General features: G+C 41.4%; 1 protein-coding gene across 1 annotated transcript in view; it reads left to right on the top strand.

The window, feature by feature from the left end:
• The window catches only part of LOC120538740 (latent-transforming growth factor beta-binding protein 1-like), a 616,227-nt gene that overhangs the window by 508,072 nt on the left and 91,605 nt on the right, over nucleotides 1-16,550 (top strand). The window contains exons 16-20 of the mRNA XM_039768171.1: nucleotides 254-379; nucleotides 2,932-3,057; nucleotides 4,789-4,914; nucleotides 7,071-7,196; nucleotides 13,224-13,349. Of these exons, the coding sequence (XP_039624105.1) occupies nucleotides 254-379; nucleotides 2,932-3,057; nucleotides 4,789-4,914; nucleotides 7,071-7,196; nucleotides 13,224-13,349 (630 nt within the window). The remainder of the gene's footprint in view (nucleotides 1-253; nucleotides 380-2,931; nucleotides 3,058-4,788; nucleotides 4,915-7,070; nucleotides 7,197-13,223; nucleotides 13,350-16,550) is intronic.

Genomic DNA, 16,550 nt, shown 5'->3' with positions numbered 1-16,550 from the left:
TTTGCTAAAATATTTCTTTGGCTTATGTAGAAAGCTAAGGACAAACAAAGTACTACTCATCCATCCCTGTGAGATGTAATTGCAGGCTTAAACAAGAAACACAGCAAAGAAGTGGAGCTTTAGGTGCCTGATTCCAGAGATTTGTGGGAGAGAATAAGATCTTGAAGTGCAAGAAGCCAGGGCAGCGGAGCTCTTTCATTATTTTAGGGTGGAACATGCTTGCTAATCCTTCTGTTCTCTCTCTCCTCCTCAGACATCGATGAGTGTCGCCTAACCCCCAGCCTTTGCTCAAATGGACGCTGTGAAAACTCAGCTGGCAGCTACAAATGTCTGTGCCTTCCTGGTTTCAGAGCAGATGCTCAAGGCACCAGATGTACAGGTGAGCCTTTATTTCACAGCCAAGGTATCCTGAATATTCGTAAAGCTGTTTGTAATATATTCAAATCCATTTATTTTCCTATATCAAAATATTTCAGTCCATAAGTATACAATGTTTTTTTTCATTACTCTATGAGAAATTAAATTACTCTGCCTTTACAATAATGATATCTGCATTCTTTCCAGATTAATTTGCCATCATGTCCTAAATGCAATTCTGATATATTGGAGTTTATTCACAGGTTAGGGTTAGGGGTAGGGTTAGAGTATGTGGTAGACGTATCTTGTTTGTGCAGAGCATTTTACATCCAAGTACATTTTATTCAGCGTTAGTTATCAGATAATGCTTTAAATGCTGTAAGTCGTATTTTCTTAAACTATGTGTTGCGACCCAAAATGTTTTGCAGGTTGACACCTTTTGGGTCATGCAGACTTGTAACTCACCATTGTATTCTCCACAGAAAGGTTGCATATGGTTTGTGAAGTGTCTAGCGATGGGTCGTCACGGGCAGTTTAAGCAATCAACTTTGCTCTTCTGTGACTGTTGTGGCAATTCTCCGAGAGGGATCACATCCCTCTTGCTATAAATGTTGGCAGCGATCCTCCATGGGGTCCCTCCCCTGATTTGACGGTCATCATGAACAGAGTCACAAAGACGTTAAGAAGGGCAGGGTTGAGTCATGAGAAAACAAAGTTTAAGAAAGACTGCTGTATTTGACTTGAGGCAGGCGAGCCTCGAAAACATTTAGGTGACATAACAATTACGCTGCTCATCCCAACCTGATTTTGAAAAGGATTTTTTTATTTCATTTATCCATATATTAATAAGATAATCTTAGTAGACTTTAATAGATGCAAAATTCAATACACCAAAACAATTATAACTCCCCCTAATTACATTACATTACTATGTACTGTAACTTATGGGTTACATGAGACCCCTCATCTTGAAGAGCGGTAAATAAATATAGGAAGTAGTTTGAAAAGGTAAGTAAATCTCTCTGTCATACTTTGTTTCCTTTACTCGACCCCAATTAATGTTTGAAGAAAATATAACAACCATCCAAAGAGATAATTAATTAATTATATTGTAAATTGGTACATACAGTAAACAGCAAAGGTTCTTCAGTGGTATTCCATTTCTTCTTGTATAATACGCTACCATGGCTGTCCAGGATTTTAAATCACCTGTACCTCGCAAACCGTTTGACCTATTGATCTGAAATTTGGTACACATATACTACGTGATGTCTACTGTCTGCTTTCGGGGTGATGATTGACCTCTAAGGTTATTCCTCTTTTTACTTTTATTTTATTTTATTGTAGAATCAACTCTCGGCAGTGGCTGTGCGGCGCATGCATACAGGCGCTGTTCTCATCCCTACCACCTTTGCCATCACTTCTCCTCCCCCTTCATATCTTAAATCATTCTTGAGATTGAAGAGTTAAGTGCCAGCATAAGTGAAAAATTAAAGAAAACGTAGTAAGTAATTGTAACATAAACACCAACTTAATCAGTATTAACACGAAAAGATGCCGATGAAAGAAGAGAAGAAGCGGGTCGCTAGGGTGGAGAAAACAAGAGCTACTCACGAAGCAGCAAGCAATCAACCTCTGAGCGAACGAATGCTAAACGTACAGAGAAAGAGGATGAAAACTATGAACACTCAAGTCGAGTGTATTCACTGCACGTTATCGTTTGTTGCGCCGTCACTGGTACAAAATAATACGAAAACCATATATAAAGAAAGCCTATTGAGACAATTAACACTTAGCACCCCCCTCTCTTTCCAATTAGACACAATTTATCCCCTTAATATTACGATATAATAAACCCTAGTTAAATACAAATAAAAACTTTATATCGGTCAGTCATTTAATGAAACTGTAAACAGGGAACAGCGTACCTTCCAAAACTCGTTCCACATTAAAAACCTCACCTGATTCTTCTTTAATCGTTCGGCTTCACTCAGGTAAAGGTTACCTTATTGACTCCCTTTATATAAAGTATTCATGATAAGTAACAGTAACGATCGACAAACACCTTCAGATCTCTCTTACCCATTCAAAGACAACTTATGTTCAGGTATTAAAAAGGTCTGGGGTGACAGATGAGAGACAGCACATATGACATATGTCTTCCATCAGTGATCCATTTAGATGATATCATTCCAAGCAGATCTTTTACTGACTCATCTCCAAATTCTTGGTTAATCACTGAGGTCAAAAGAAATGAACAAAACACCCTCATTCCTTCACTTTTCAAAACTAGCGGTAGGAAGGGACAAACTCCACCAAAATCAGAATATACAGTATGTCAAACAGTATTGCCACTGCTCTACAATACTATTTGATTTTTTTTTATGTTTTTTCCCCCCATGGATTCCTGAGATCTAACACTCATTTGTAGGGGTTTCTAAGGCTCCCAAATATGAATCAGATTAATTGATCCATTCATGAGGCTAACATCTAAGCTCTTATGAGTTAGTGCACAACAAGCATTTACAGCAGGGCTCATTGAAAATATTTAATCTTCTGATCTTCTCTCATCAGATATCGATGAGTGTCGTCAGGCCCCCAGTATCTGCTCAAATGGCCGCTGTGAGAACACAGTGGGCAGTTATAGATGTGTGTGCCCCACTGGTTTTAGATTGGACCGCGTTGGAAACAAGTGCACAGGTGAGTGCTGTCAGGGTCCCAAATACCCCCCACTTGTATTTTTTCTTCTTCCTCTTCCTCTTTTCCTTCTTCTATGTGTGGTTGAGGTGCTTGATCAACCTTCTCCATTCAGCTCGGTCCTACACCTTGTCACCATTCAGACACTTTCCCTTCAGATCTTCTTTTACTTTATCCATTGACCTCCATTTTGGCCTCCTTCACATTCTCTTCCACTGTACTTCCATTCCCATCACTCTTTTGCCCACACATTCATTGTTACTCCACATCACGTGTCTATACCTCTTCAGTCTACTTTCCTGTACTTTCTCAGATATCTCTCCCACTTTTCTTGTATTCTTATCATCTCACTTCTTATTCTGACCTATTTTTGTAACTCCACACATCCATCTCAACATTCTCATTTCTGCTACATGCAACTTCTTCTCCTGCACTCCCATATATCATTGCTTGTCTTAAAAACTTTACCTTTCACCTTCACCTTAATTTTTGCATGACACAATACTTCTGATACCATTTGTTCCACCCACACTGCACCCCATGGCTTTTCTCTGCATCTAATTCTCCATTTTTGACTACAGCTGATCCTAGATATTTAAATGTATCCTCTTTTTCCAATAGCTCCACCTGCTGGCTATCTTCTGAATCCTGATCATCATTAAACCTCATATATTCCATCTTCTTCTTTCTATTTATATTCAACCCTCTATCTTACAAAGCCCTTCTCCATTCTCCCAACTTCCTGTCCACTTCATCTTTTCTGATGCTTCTGTCATCATCAAACGGCATGCACCAGGGGGATTGGTCTTTTATCCCATGACTCTCCATAACAAGATCAAAGAGATAAGGACTTTAAGAAGATCCCTGGCACAAACCTGCTCAAAGTGGTGTCTTGTCTGTTACCCCAACACTGCTTTTAACCCGAGTCCTCACTCCCTCATACGTATCCTGGAAAATCCTGACATACTTCTCTGGTCCTCCTATCTCACTCTCATGCATCTGAAAGCCTCATGACGTGACAGTCTATCATAAGCCTTCACCAGATCAATAAACACCATATGCGGTCCTTTCTGTGATTTGATGCTTCTCTCTAAACCCACCACTTGTACTAAGCCTATTATTTACAGTGCATTCAGAATATATTTAGACTCCTTCATAGTTGTCACATTTTGCTACCTTGCAGCCTTTCATTTTTTCACCCTCTTCAAACAACAATCACAACTACAGAATGACCAAGTGAAAACAGGAGTCTAAAAATTTTTGCAAATTTATTAAAAAAACCCAGAAATATCCTATTGACACAAGTATCAAGTCCCTTTTGTAGTTCCTTTGGCAGTGATTCCAGCTTGGAGTCTTCTTGGGTTTGACGTGACAAGCTTCGCACACCTGGGTTTGGGGATCTTCTGTCAAGGTCTCCAACTCTGTCAGGTTGAATGGAGATCATCAGTGAGCAGCTCTTTTCAGGGCTTTCCAGAGATGTTCAGAGTTTTTCTAATTCAAAACTGATTTCTACTGGAATATAAATAGGTGGGAGGTGAGGAAAATTGGGCAGATTCCATTTAGCAAAATGGAAAAATAAATGTAATAAATTTAGTGTAACAAAATGTAAAAGACAACTGAAGTGGTCTGAATACATTCTAAATCAACTCTATATGGTAAATTATGCTTACAAGTTGAACGCCCAGAGGTCCATTGATAATTACTCAATATTCAGATGGTGTATTTCTTCTTCAGATGTGGATGAGTGTCAACAAACGCCTAGCATTTGCTCAAACGGACGTTGTGAGAACTTGGTGGGAAGCTACAGGTGCACATGCAACGCAGGTTTCAAGCCAAGCCTTCAAGGAGCTAAGTGTGCAGGTGAGAGTTTTGTCAGATGCTTACTTTGTTTAGTGTTTCTCAAGTCTGGTGCTAATGGATCTCCGTGCATGCTGTTTTGTGTTGCATCTGGGCTGCTGAACGGCATTTCCAAGTGAATACTGTAGTTGCTTCTTCAGGGAACTGTTGTTGGTTTCCCAAATTGTCCCATGAAAGGTCTACTGAAGATGCACAAGTGTGCTGACATTATGTGGGCATCTCTGAAGGATTGTAGCTTTGAGAAATTGTGCATTGTCGTGTTAAAAAATGGACGTTCTACAAAATTATGGATGGTGGGTTATTGGATTTCCATAGGATATTGTGCTACAATAAAGCTGTTCTCAGGCTGATGTCTCAGGCGTGATTTTTGAATGAGAATACACATCTTGGGAGAACTCATTAAAAGGTTTGTCACTAACAGCTGCTGAAAAGATTTCACTTAAAAACCTACCCCCAGTTTCCTCCAGTCCGTACATTTTAAACGTTCAAGGTTGCATTGTTTTGCGTCCCATTTCAACACATGTTTTAGACTGATATGTAAAATAACAATGGAAAGACAGGGAGAGAGAATTCTCATTGTGCTCCAAGCTCATCTGTGCTCTACTGGTGACAAATCCTTCAGCACAAAGTCTTTGGGACAATCTCCCTAAAATGATGAGACCAGCTGACACAACTCATTTGTTCAGGAAGACTTTGAACTGAGGCGGCACGGTGGCGCAGTGGTAGCGCTGCTGCCTCGCAGTTAGGAGACCCGGGTTCGTTTCCCGGGTCCTCCCTGCGTGGAGTTTGCATGTTCTCCCGTGTCTGCGTGGGTTTCCTCCGGGCGCTCCGGTTTCCTCCCACAATCCAAAGACATGCAGGTTAGGTGGATTGGCGATTCTAAATTGGCCCTAGTGTGTGCTTGGTGTTTGGGTGTGTCCTGTGGAGGGTTGGCACCCTGCCCAGGATTGGTTCCTGCCCTGTGTTGGCTGGGATTGGCTCCAGCAGACCCCCGTGACCCTGTATTCGGATTCAGCGGGTTAGTAAATGGATGGATGGATGGACTTTGAACTGACCCTGACATCCTGACCTGCACCCTTCTTCCAGATGTTGAAGATGATTTGGAGATGTTCTATGTCCAACACTTTCTTGTAGTTTTCTGTAGTTTTGTACTTTTATTTTAACATTTGAATACAGCATGTCCAACCTATTGTGTCCACAAGAGGAACCTGCCATTACAAGTTTGTTCAGATTGGCTCGCCATTAGGGTCTCGATATCGTAGTGAATCATTTCAGTTGTTGAGTTTAAAAATAAATATCATCAGGATGATGGGAGCCCCTTCAAGTAAGTGACGTGGACAAACTGAGTCAACATTTCAAAGTCTGCTTCACACGAGTCAGCTTTAATTGTAATGTGCTCGCATTTTATATTTTTCCAGGACCCTCCCCTGGTGTTTCCACACCAACTGATCATGTCAGATGAATATATTCATGAATATATTTTCATACTTTAAACATATTATCTTAGCATTTGTGTAAAATATATGATGTAACTGCACTGCCACCTTCTGTAACACATTTAAGCTCATGGGTTCCAATCCCATATCTGGTCATTGTCTATGTTGCTTTTGCAGCTTTTCCCTGTGTGACCTACTGTCATTACTTAACATTTTATATTTTAAAGACATGAGTTAGTTGTTAATATTTAATTGAATAAATTTAAAAATGTTTATTTTGTTTAAATAAATAAATGTGAGTCATAATGACATTGGGTGGAGTGGTAGCTCTTAGGCTAGGGATCTCTGCCAGCAATCGGAAGGTTGCCGGTTCAAATCCTGTAAACACCCGAACAAGGCCCTTAACCTGCAATTGCTCCATCCTGGGTATAACGTTAATCTGCATCCAGTCCCACAAGCAAGTCCTTCAACTGACAGGGAAAACCCAGGGGTTAGCGGCAGGATTGGCACTCCAGTCACTGTAAAAACACCTCACACTGTTCAGTGTGGTGCTGAGGTGTCACCCATTGCACGGCTGCACTTGGATCTCAATCCGGGTACTTCGCCGTGTGGTGGGTACGACAATGTCCTGTAATCACTGCATGCGCCCAACCTCTCTCTCTCTCTCATAATGACATTAACAAAAGTTATTTTCAATAACTCTGAATTTGCTTTTTCTCATAGATGTGGATGAATGCCAGCTGAACCCCAGCATCTGTGCCAATGGACGCTGTGAAAACACAGTGGGCAGCTATAGATGTGTCTGTGCCACCGGTTTTAAGGCTGAGCCTCAAGACGCTAGGTGCATAGGTGAGAACCTGCCACAGTGACCAAAAGGAAGGAGGTTACATTTTATTGTGAAATGAAAAATTCAAATGTGGACATAGAAATAAAAGATAGCACATTTAAACGATGTAAAACGAAGGTCATACAGACTGGACCGGGCCGTCAAGTGTTAATTCCTCACACAGAGAGACAAAACTTGTGATATGCATTGCACATTGCAAATGTTATATTATTACCCACTTTACCTGTTGAACACTGATAACAGAATCATTTTAAAATATTTGCTACCTCTGCCCTATGTGTACCTCACCTCTGGCACCTTTCCTGTGTATCTGTGTGTGTGTCTGAATGTCTCTTCACTGGCGCTCCCATACAGCCTGCTTCTCAGACTCTGTTATTACCGTTATTTTCACCTGTCCACTTTTATACAGCACATCCCATCTTTGCAGGTGACTCTCTCAGCCTGCCGTTTCTCCTCCTCATGTGTCTCACACTTGTACTTCCTCTTTAAATCACGTCACCAAAGCCAAATTGACCATTCGCAACAAAGTCAAAGCCAAAGTGACCAATCAAATTGCTCTGAGGGACAGACCTTTGTGTTTTATTGTAAAGTAGATAACCCAGTGGCAGTCCTTCATTTAACCCCATGTTCTTAATATTTGAGAACAAAGTGCCTGCCTCCCATTCATCTTTCTTGTTCATTGTACATTTCCACTTAATGACGTGCTTTGCACCTCATTTTTATTTGTTGATTTATGTTTTCATTTTTATTTTGTCAGATTATAAAGAGATATGAATTGAAGATGAGCAAAATGATTCTCAGTGAAATTGCGTGTTTCATTTAATGAAAAAACTTTGCAAAACACAATTGCTTTTTCACCTCCAGCGAAATTCCTGCCATTGACAAAAGGAGAAAGGTGTTTAGTCCTGTGTGGAGAATTTCCATAATTCAATTCCATGTGCATCTGCTTGTCATTTAACGGATAGATAGATAGATAGATAGATAGATAGATAGATAGATAGATAGATAGATAGATAGATAGATAGATAGATAGATAGATAGATAGATAGATAGATAGATAGATAGATAGATAGATAGATAGATAGATAGATAGATAGATAGATAGATAGTGTAACAAAATCGACTCCAGTCACAAAGGTTTGGGGCAGTCACCCGCATAATATGATCCTGGCTGCAAAAGGTTTAGAAATAAGGTTGAGTTGTTTACAAGACAGAGTCCAAAACAGAAATGATTAAGGTAAGATGGCGGTTTTAATGGTTGGGAGAGGAAATTAGGTCATCCAAGCCGGAACCAGAAGTGACATCATCTGTGGCACCGGAACCTGATGGGATTTCCCAAGAATGGTCTGCAAGAGACTGAGAGAGACAGTCAGCACACTCCACCACCCCCTTGTCTGGCATAGTATTACCGTTACTTAAGCCTTTTAGGTGCCTCCTAATCACACGTGTTTGACAACAGATAGATAGATAGATAGATAGATAGATAGATAGATAGATAGATAGATAGATAGATAGATATGAAAGGCACTATATGATAGATAGATAGATAGATAGATAGATAGATAGATAGATAGATAGATAGATAGATAGATAGATATGAAAGGCACTATATGATAGATAGATAGATAGATAGATAGATAGATAGATAGATAGATACAGTGGTGTGAAAAACTATTTGCCCCCTTCCTGATTTCTTATTCTTTTGCATGTTTGTCACACAAAATGTTTCTGATCATCAAACACATTTAACCATTAGTCAAATATAACACAAGTAAACACAAAATGCAGTTTCTAAATGATGGTTTTATTATTTAGGGAGAAAAAAATCCAAACCTACATGGCCCTGTGTGAAAAAGTAATTGCCCCTGAACCTAATAACTGGTTGGGCCACCCTTAGCAGCAATAACTGCAATCAAGTGTTTGCGATAACTTGCAATGAGTCTTTACAGCGCTCTGGAGGAATTTTGGCCCACTCATCTTTGCAGAATTGTTGTAATTCAGCTTTATTTGAGGGTTTTCTAGCATGAACCGCCTTTTTAAGGTCATGCCATAGCATCTCAATTGGATTCAGGTCAGGACTTTGACTAGGCCACTCCAAAGTCTTCATTTTGTTTTCTTCAGCCATTCAGAGGTGGATTTGCTGGTGTGTTTTGGGTCATTGTCCTGTTGCAGCACCAAGATCGCTTCAGCTTGAGTTGGAACAGATGGCGGACATTCTCCTTCAGGATTTTTGGTAGACAGTAGAATTCATGGTTCCATCTATCACAGCAAGCCTTCCAGGTCCTGAAGCAGCAAATCAACCCCAGACCATCACACTACCACCACCATATTTTACTGTTGGTATGATGTTCTTTTTCTGAAATGCTGTGTTCCTTTTCGCCAGATGTAGGGGACATTTGCCTTCCAAAAAGTTCAACTTTTGTCTCATCAGTCCACAAGGTATTTTCCCAAAAGTCTTGCCAATCATTGAGATGTTTCTTAGCAAAATTGAGACGAGCCCTAATGTTCTGTTTGCTTAACAGTGGTTTGCGTCTTGGAAATCTGCCATGCAGGCCGTTTTGCCAGTCTCTTTCTTATGGTGGAGTCGTGAACAGTGACCTTAATTGAGGCAAGTGAGGCCTGCAGCTCTTTAGACGTTGTCCTGGGGTCTTTTGTGACCTCTCGGATAAGTCGTCTCTGCACTTTTGGGGTAATTTTGGGAAGGTTCACCACTGTTCCATGTTTTTGCCATTTGTGGATAATGGCTGTCACTGTGGTTCGCTGGAGTCCCAAAGCTTTAGAAATGGCTTTATAACCTTTACCAGACTGATAGATCTCAATGACTTCTGTTCTCATTTGTTCCTGAATTTCTTTGGATCTTGGCATGATGTCTAGCTTTTGAGGTGCTTTTGGTCTACTTCTCTGTGTCAGGCAGCTCCTATTTAAGTGATTTCTTGATTGAAACAGGTGTGGCAGTAATCAGGCCTGGGGGTGGCTACGGAAATTGAACTCAGGTGTGATACACCACAGTTAGGTTATTTTTAACAAGGGGCAAAACTTTTCACACAGGGCCATGTAGGTTTGGATTTTTTTCTCCTAAATAATAAAACCATCATTTAAAACGGCATTTTGTGTTTACTTGTGTTATATTTGACTAGTGGTTAAATGTGTTTGATGATCAGAAACATTTTGTGTGACAAACATGCAAAGAATAAGAAATCAGGAAGGGGCAAATAGTTTTCACACCACTGTAGATAGATATGAAAGGCACTATATGATAGATAGATAGATAGATAGATAGATAGATAGATAGATAGATAGATAGATAGATAGATAGATAGATATGAAATGCACTATATGATAGATAGATAGATAGATAGATAGATAGATAGATATAGATAGATAGATAGATAGATAGATAGATAGATAGATAGATAGATAGATAGATAGATAGATCTTTATCCCCAGAAGGAAATACACCATTATAAAACACCATAATGACTATAAAGCAAGAAAATTAAAAGAAAGAAAAGTTCTGATTTGACAGTCCCAGTGAGGCACAATGCAGACATATTATATTTGGTATAAAGAACCCCCAGTTGTGTTTCTTGACCCACTTCTGCTGAAAAATTCATTGGCTGAAAGTCCTCAGTATTGAGAGAGGATGTGCAGCATTGTTCATAATGGCACTCAGTTTTGTCTTCATTCTCTCCTCCTCTATGACTTCCAGGGGTCCAGAGTGTATCCCATTACTGAGCCCGCCTTTTTAATTAGCTTCTTGATTTGGTGGGCTGATCTCGAGGTGATGTTACCATCCCAATACACCACTGGCCATCACAGAGTTGTAGAAGATGTGATGGATGTCACTTCCCACCTTAAGGAACGCAGTCTCCTAAGAAAGAAGAGCCTGCTCTGCCCTTTCTTTTATAGCTCCTCTGTGTTCTGAGACCAGCCCAACCTGTTATTATGGACCCCAAAATACTTTTAGGAGTGGACAACCTCTACTTCAACTCTTAGAATAATATTTAAATAACGCTCTCTAGTGTAAATAAAAACAATGTTGGGCTCATTTCTTGCTACTTATAGATGTTTTGTTAACCCAACATTCAGTCCCTAACTTTGCCAATTACGTTGACAACCTTGGTAAACTGTAATCATAAAGATACAACAAAGACAGAAAAAGAAATATGAAACAGCACACCATTTGGCGAGTGCACATCCTTCAGCATTTTTGCAGAAATTAAAAAAACAACAAAGGGTAGTTGCTAGTGATGGTAACGTTACTGATGGGAGGCCGACTGTGTAGTGACATTTTCCTATGAAGAAAAACACAGTAGTGTGCACAAATTTAAGTGTATCCAGGCCTTTTTAGGAGATTATTTAGTGTGGCCACCAGGAGGCGGACCACCCCTAAACCCAGCACAGACGGACACTAGGCACAAGTCCAACAATACACACATCTTTATTTCGGTGGGAAATGCTTTTCCTTTCGTTTCCCACCAGCATCAAGTACAGTACAGAATAACAAAAGAGCACTTCTTGTCTTTCTTCCTCTGTCTTTGTCCTTCTTACTTCTCTGCCTCCACTCCTCCATTAGCAATCTTTGTCCCTCTTCCTCCTGGCTCTGGCTGCTCGAATGAAGGCAGGCGGCTTCTTTCATGCTGCACCTGTGAGTACTCCAGATGGCTCTTTAGCAAGGTCTGGCATCACTTGTTGGTGAGGTGAAATCCCAGGAAAGTAGGGCTCTGCAGCTCCCCCTGGCAGCTTCCACAGAACCCAGCAGGACTGTGCCAGACTTTAACTCCCATGTAGCCCTGTGGGGATTGGAGGTGCTGCTGCAACCCAGGGGGGCTGTCATCTAGCGCTCTGGGGGAGGCAGTGCTCTGTGTACAACTCCCCCTCTTGGTCCTTCCATTACGATAGCATCCAAGCTGGTAAAGGGCCCTGTCTGTCTGTCACATTACCCATAAGAGGTTTGTCCATCATGACCACAGGCTTTTTGTCTGTTGGGCCAGGTTAACAATAGTACCTTCACTCTTTGCTGTTTGAGTCTCCGCCCTTTTTCTGAGCTCCGCCTTTACTAGGCCTTGGATTGGTTTAGAAATTTCAAACTGAGTACACCGTGTAATTGTTCCCACCCACTTTTAAAGCAGATTCACCCCTGGTTGCCTGCTGATGTATGCTTTATATATCTGGCTCTGAATAGGTTTACCAGATACCTGCGAACCCAAAGGAGGATACCGAAGGTCATAAAGGAGGACAAAGGAGAGCGCGTCCTGTTCTATTCATGAAACACAGCGTGAACTGTGTGTTACAATGAAAACTTTCAACAGGTCACAACACGAGTCATCAAAATTAAAAGTTATATTATAACTATGCAGTTTCATATTTTTCAACTGAGGCGACTTTTCACAGCAGTTCATCGTTGCCTGCAACATAAGCGTGGAACTCCAGACAAGAAACATTCTTAAATCGTTCTGTGTTTTTTACTGGTAATATGTTGTTCTAAATCAGTGGTACCCTTGTTTGCAACGGACACGTAAGAAACACAAACCAAACACTTTCCTTCGTTTTCGTTGCGTCCTACACCAAAGCACGGATACTTCGTTTTCATGTGGTCTGAAAATTTGTATTTCCTCTTGTTAGTGTTACTGCTGGATGGCATTTTTAGATAAAAGTCTACTGCATATTTGTGTTACAAGTACGAACTACACAATATGGCAAAGTGGGCATAGGTGCGTAACCGTGTTTTGTTTTCGATAAATGATGATTTATGTAAAACATATAGATGATAGCGTGTGATTTCAGCCAATAACTCGGTCAAGTCAGTGATTAATGAAAGCCGGACATTTTCGCCTTTATATGCAATGCCTACTAGACACTTCCTTCTTTTTCCAGGCATCTGGTAATCCTAGCTCTGTGAATATGAATATGTGCAGTTTCTCTTCAGCCATTTGACTGATGAATGACAATACTTTAAGTTGGCTGCGTCAAACAGAGTGAGTTATCCTAAATGATTATTTATCTTTGGTTCTTTTTTTTCTTTTTAGATATAAATGAATGCCAGCAGACTCCTGGCATCTGTGTAAATGGTCATTGTGAAAACACACTGGGCAGCTACAGATGTGCCTGCAGAAGTGGATTCAGACTGGAGCCCGATGGGACCAAGTGTGTAGGTATGAGCACTCCTGACTTCTCCACATATAACTGTCTAAAGCAGGCTTATCAGAGAAATCACATGGATGAAAAAAATAGGAGACATCAGGCTGGGGGTCTCAGGTCTCAGTCCTGAAGGGCCACAGTAGCTGCTGTAAATGCTCTGCGCAGTAGAAGCCAGTTGCTGTGTATCTCATCCTGCTTTCTTGGACATTTCTGATATTGTAGGTTTAATTTTTCTTGCCATCGTGAAGTGTCATTTTCTACCATAAACTATCCATCCACCCATCCATTATCCAACCCGCTATATCCTAACTACAGGGTCACGGGGGTCTGCTGGAGCCAATCCCAGCCAACACAGGGTGCAAGGCAGGAAACAAACCCCGGGCAGGGTGCCAGCCTACCGCCGGGCACACACACACCAAGCACACACTAGGGACAATTTAGGATTGCCAATGCACCTAACCTGCATGTCTTTGGACTGTAGGAGGAAACTCACGCAGACACGGGGAGAACATGCAAACTCCACGCAGGGAGGACCTGGGGTCTCCTAACTGCGAGGCAACCATAAACTAGAAATGTAATAACATTTTTCATTTTGCTGTAAGTTTATCTTATTCTCACATCAAAGATAACGTGTCCGTAGTGCTGGGAGAATCTGCCTTCCTTATCTTAGTCCATGTTGTTCTATTGTTTGAGCAAATGCACCATTGCAATTTTTTTTCTGCATTCAGGGCTAAAAGATGATTAAAATCCAAACCAGGCAAAGTGTTTGAATTGCAGAATTACCTGCAAGCAAATCCTCCTCTTGTGATGATGCAGGTCTTGCTCCATGGCTCCCACTTCTCTTCAGGGAGCCTCTCGAACACCGTCAAAAATGTAACCGGATGAGCTGGACAATGAGGAAATCCAACGAAGCAAGGGGATGGTGAAAAGTGCAAAAGTGCTTTTATTAAATAAACAAAACCAAAACAAATAAATAGCGCAGTATTCCAACAAGCAGTTAATCAATAATCCATAAAACTGGTGTAAAAAGGGGAGGTTAAAATCTTTTAAAATGAGGTTAAAACTAAGTCAGGAAGCTGTCGTCATCCCATACGGGCCTTGCTGCAGGGGAGTTGCTCTATCGTCGCAGGTGCAGCTGACCTTCCAACCTGGTCCTGTATCCTTCCATCTCCTGGCTGTGTGCAGCTCCCGCCGGACTGAGGCTCGGGTTCTCCCAACGGCCAGGACTGCTCACGCTAGGGATCAGCCTGCCAAGCCTCCCTGACTCCCTCTACCTTCTGTGATGAGTCGTCCTCACTACTGGCCACTCCAGCTCCTCAGGACTGCTCAACTGGAGCGACCACTTCCAAATGCCCCTCTACCGAGTGTCGACAACACACTCCACCTCAGGGGCTCTTCTCCCAGCTGCCTGCCCTCACTTGCTTCCACACCAGATTCCTGCTTCTTCTTCCACCTCCTCTAACCTTCGCTCTCTTTTTCGATCTTTTCTCCTCTTTCTCTGTGCCAGCCCGTACTTATACGGCTTCGTGGGTGCAGCGTCTTAATCACGTACCGCAGGAAGCCGATGAAGAAATTGAGAACGATTGCACCCTCATGTGCAGGTGCAACTTGCCCCAATAACTTTATTAACTCCCCACAGTTGTGCAATTGCGCCCACATAGACTGACACGGCTATTAGGATTATTTTAAAACTGGCCATTCTTTTGAAGCCGCAGACCCGCTATACCACACCTCTTAGTGAAGGTTTAACTAAGCTTGGAATTCTTCTGCTTCAGCAGGAGCGGCTGCATCTGTAAAATGGTGTAGGGGTTAGGGATGCCTAAAACATCTGAATGGGCAGAACACATCTAGGAAAAGCTTGGGTTGCCTTGGGTGAGGCCATCAGGGTGCTCTTATCCTGTGTTTTTTTTTTTTTTGTGTGCAGCGATGACGACACTGTGCTGTAAAAATGGTGCCGTCCTTCTGATGAGATGTTCAACCGACTCTCTGTGGTCATAAAAGATCATAAAGAGTAGGGTGTTCCCTGTCTCTGATTGGCTAACTATCTGCCTTTATTTTTTTTTTTTTGATTTACCCTTGTAAAATATTTCTTTTTTCAAAATGCTCAGTAACAAAAGAAAGCACCATACAGCACACGAGGCAAAAGGAGTTGTCTGTAACAAAAGGCAATCCAATAATAAACAACGTCCAAATACAGCAATCCAATGGGAAAGTCAAAAAACTGAGTAGAAAGTCAAAAATCCAGAAAAAATCACAAAAAGCACAAAGCAAAGCAAAAAGACGCAACAACTCACCAACTCTGGAGCGCATTAATAATGAAGTGCAAAGTACTGTGGAAAATTCTGCGCCTTTAAAAGGGCTGAGGGCTGTACCTTGCTGTGACGGGCAGGTGGCTCCGCCTCTTGTGGTACCACCCACAAACACATGAAATGTCACACAGGCATAGACAAAAATTTAGAACAGACTTAGATACATAGAATCTTAGAACTTAGATATTTAGACATAATCAAAAAATTAAGAATCTTAAACAGAAATATCAACACTCACAAAATAATAATGATACAATAAAGGCAGTGGGGATAATCCTGGATGAGACATAACAGTCATTCATACCAAAGTATTTTATCTTTTAAACTGAAGAAAGACGCTGGAGTGGCTGAAGACAACGTAAAAAAAAAAAACGTGCAAACCGTGCTGAGATGGTGACTGAGCCAAGCAGCACTAATTGACTGCATTACTTCTAAATGATTAATATTTTTCTCAATTTCCTTTCACGAAATGCACAATAAAGCCAAACACTATTATGGTAGTCCCCCTAAGTTCATGACCCTGGGCACATGCCCACTCTGCCTCCTGTATAATCCTGCCCTAAGAGAGAAGTGTTTATCGAGCTCACAAGCACTCAGAGTCTGACCCGGGTCAGGATGCCAGAGCCAAGTCCCACCAGGAAGGAGACATTTTCTAAGCTCATGCTTGTCCTTGTGCCAGCCAAGACAGATCATTGCCGCTTTAGGTAAACAGATAAAATGTTGACAGGGTGGACTTCTGCCAGAAGTGGAAGTGCTTCATGATCGCAGACACGCCTGAACAAGCAAGACGGACACTTTGACAGTCTTGGCAGAAAAACAGCATTGGATAATGTTCTAATAAGCAACTATTACCACCGTGAGCACTCCTGCACTCAGTAAATTTTCTGATAGTTGGCAGTTCCAGTG

This window comes from Polypterus senegalus, chromosome 11, assembly GCF_016835505.1.
Source record: "Polypterus senegalus isolate Bchr_013 chromosome 11, ASM1683550v1, whole genome shotgun sequence".
Taxonomy (NCBI): Eukaryota; Metazoa; Chordata; class Cladistia; order Polypteriformes; family Polypteridae; genus Polypterus; species Polypterus senegalus.
This window is presented reverse-complemented; position numbering and strand designations above follow the sequence as displayed.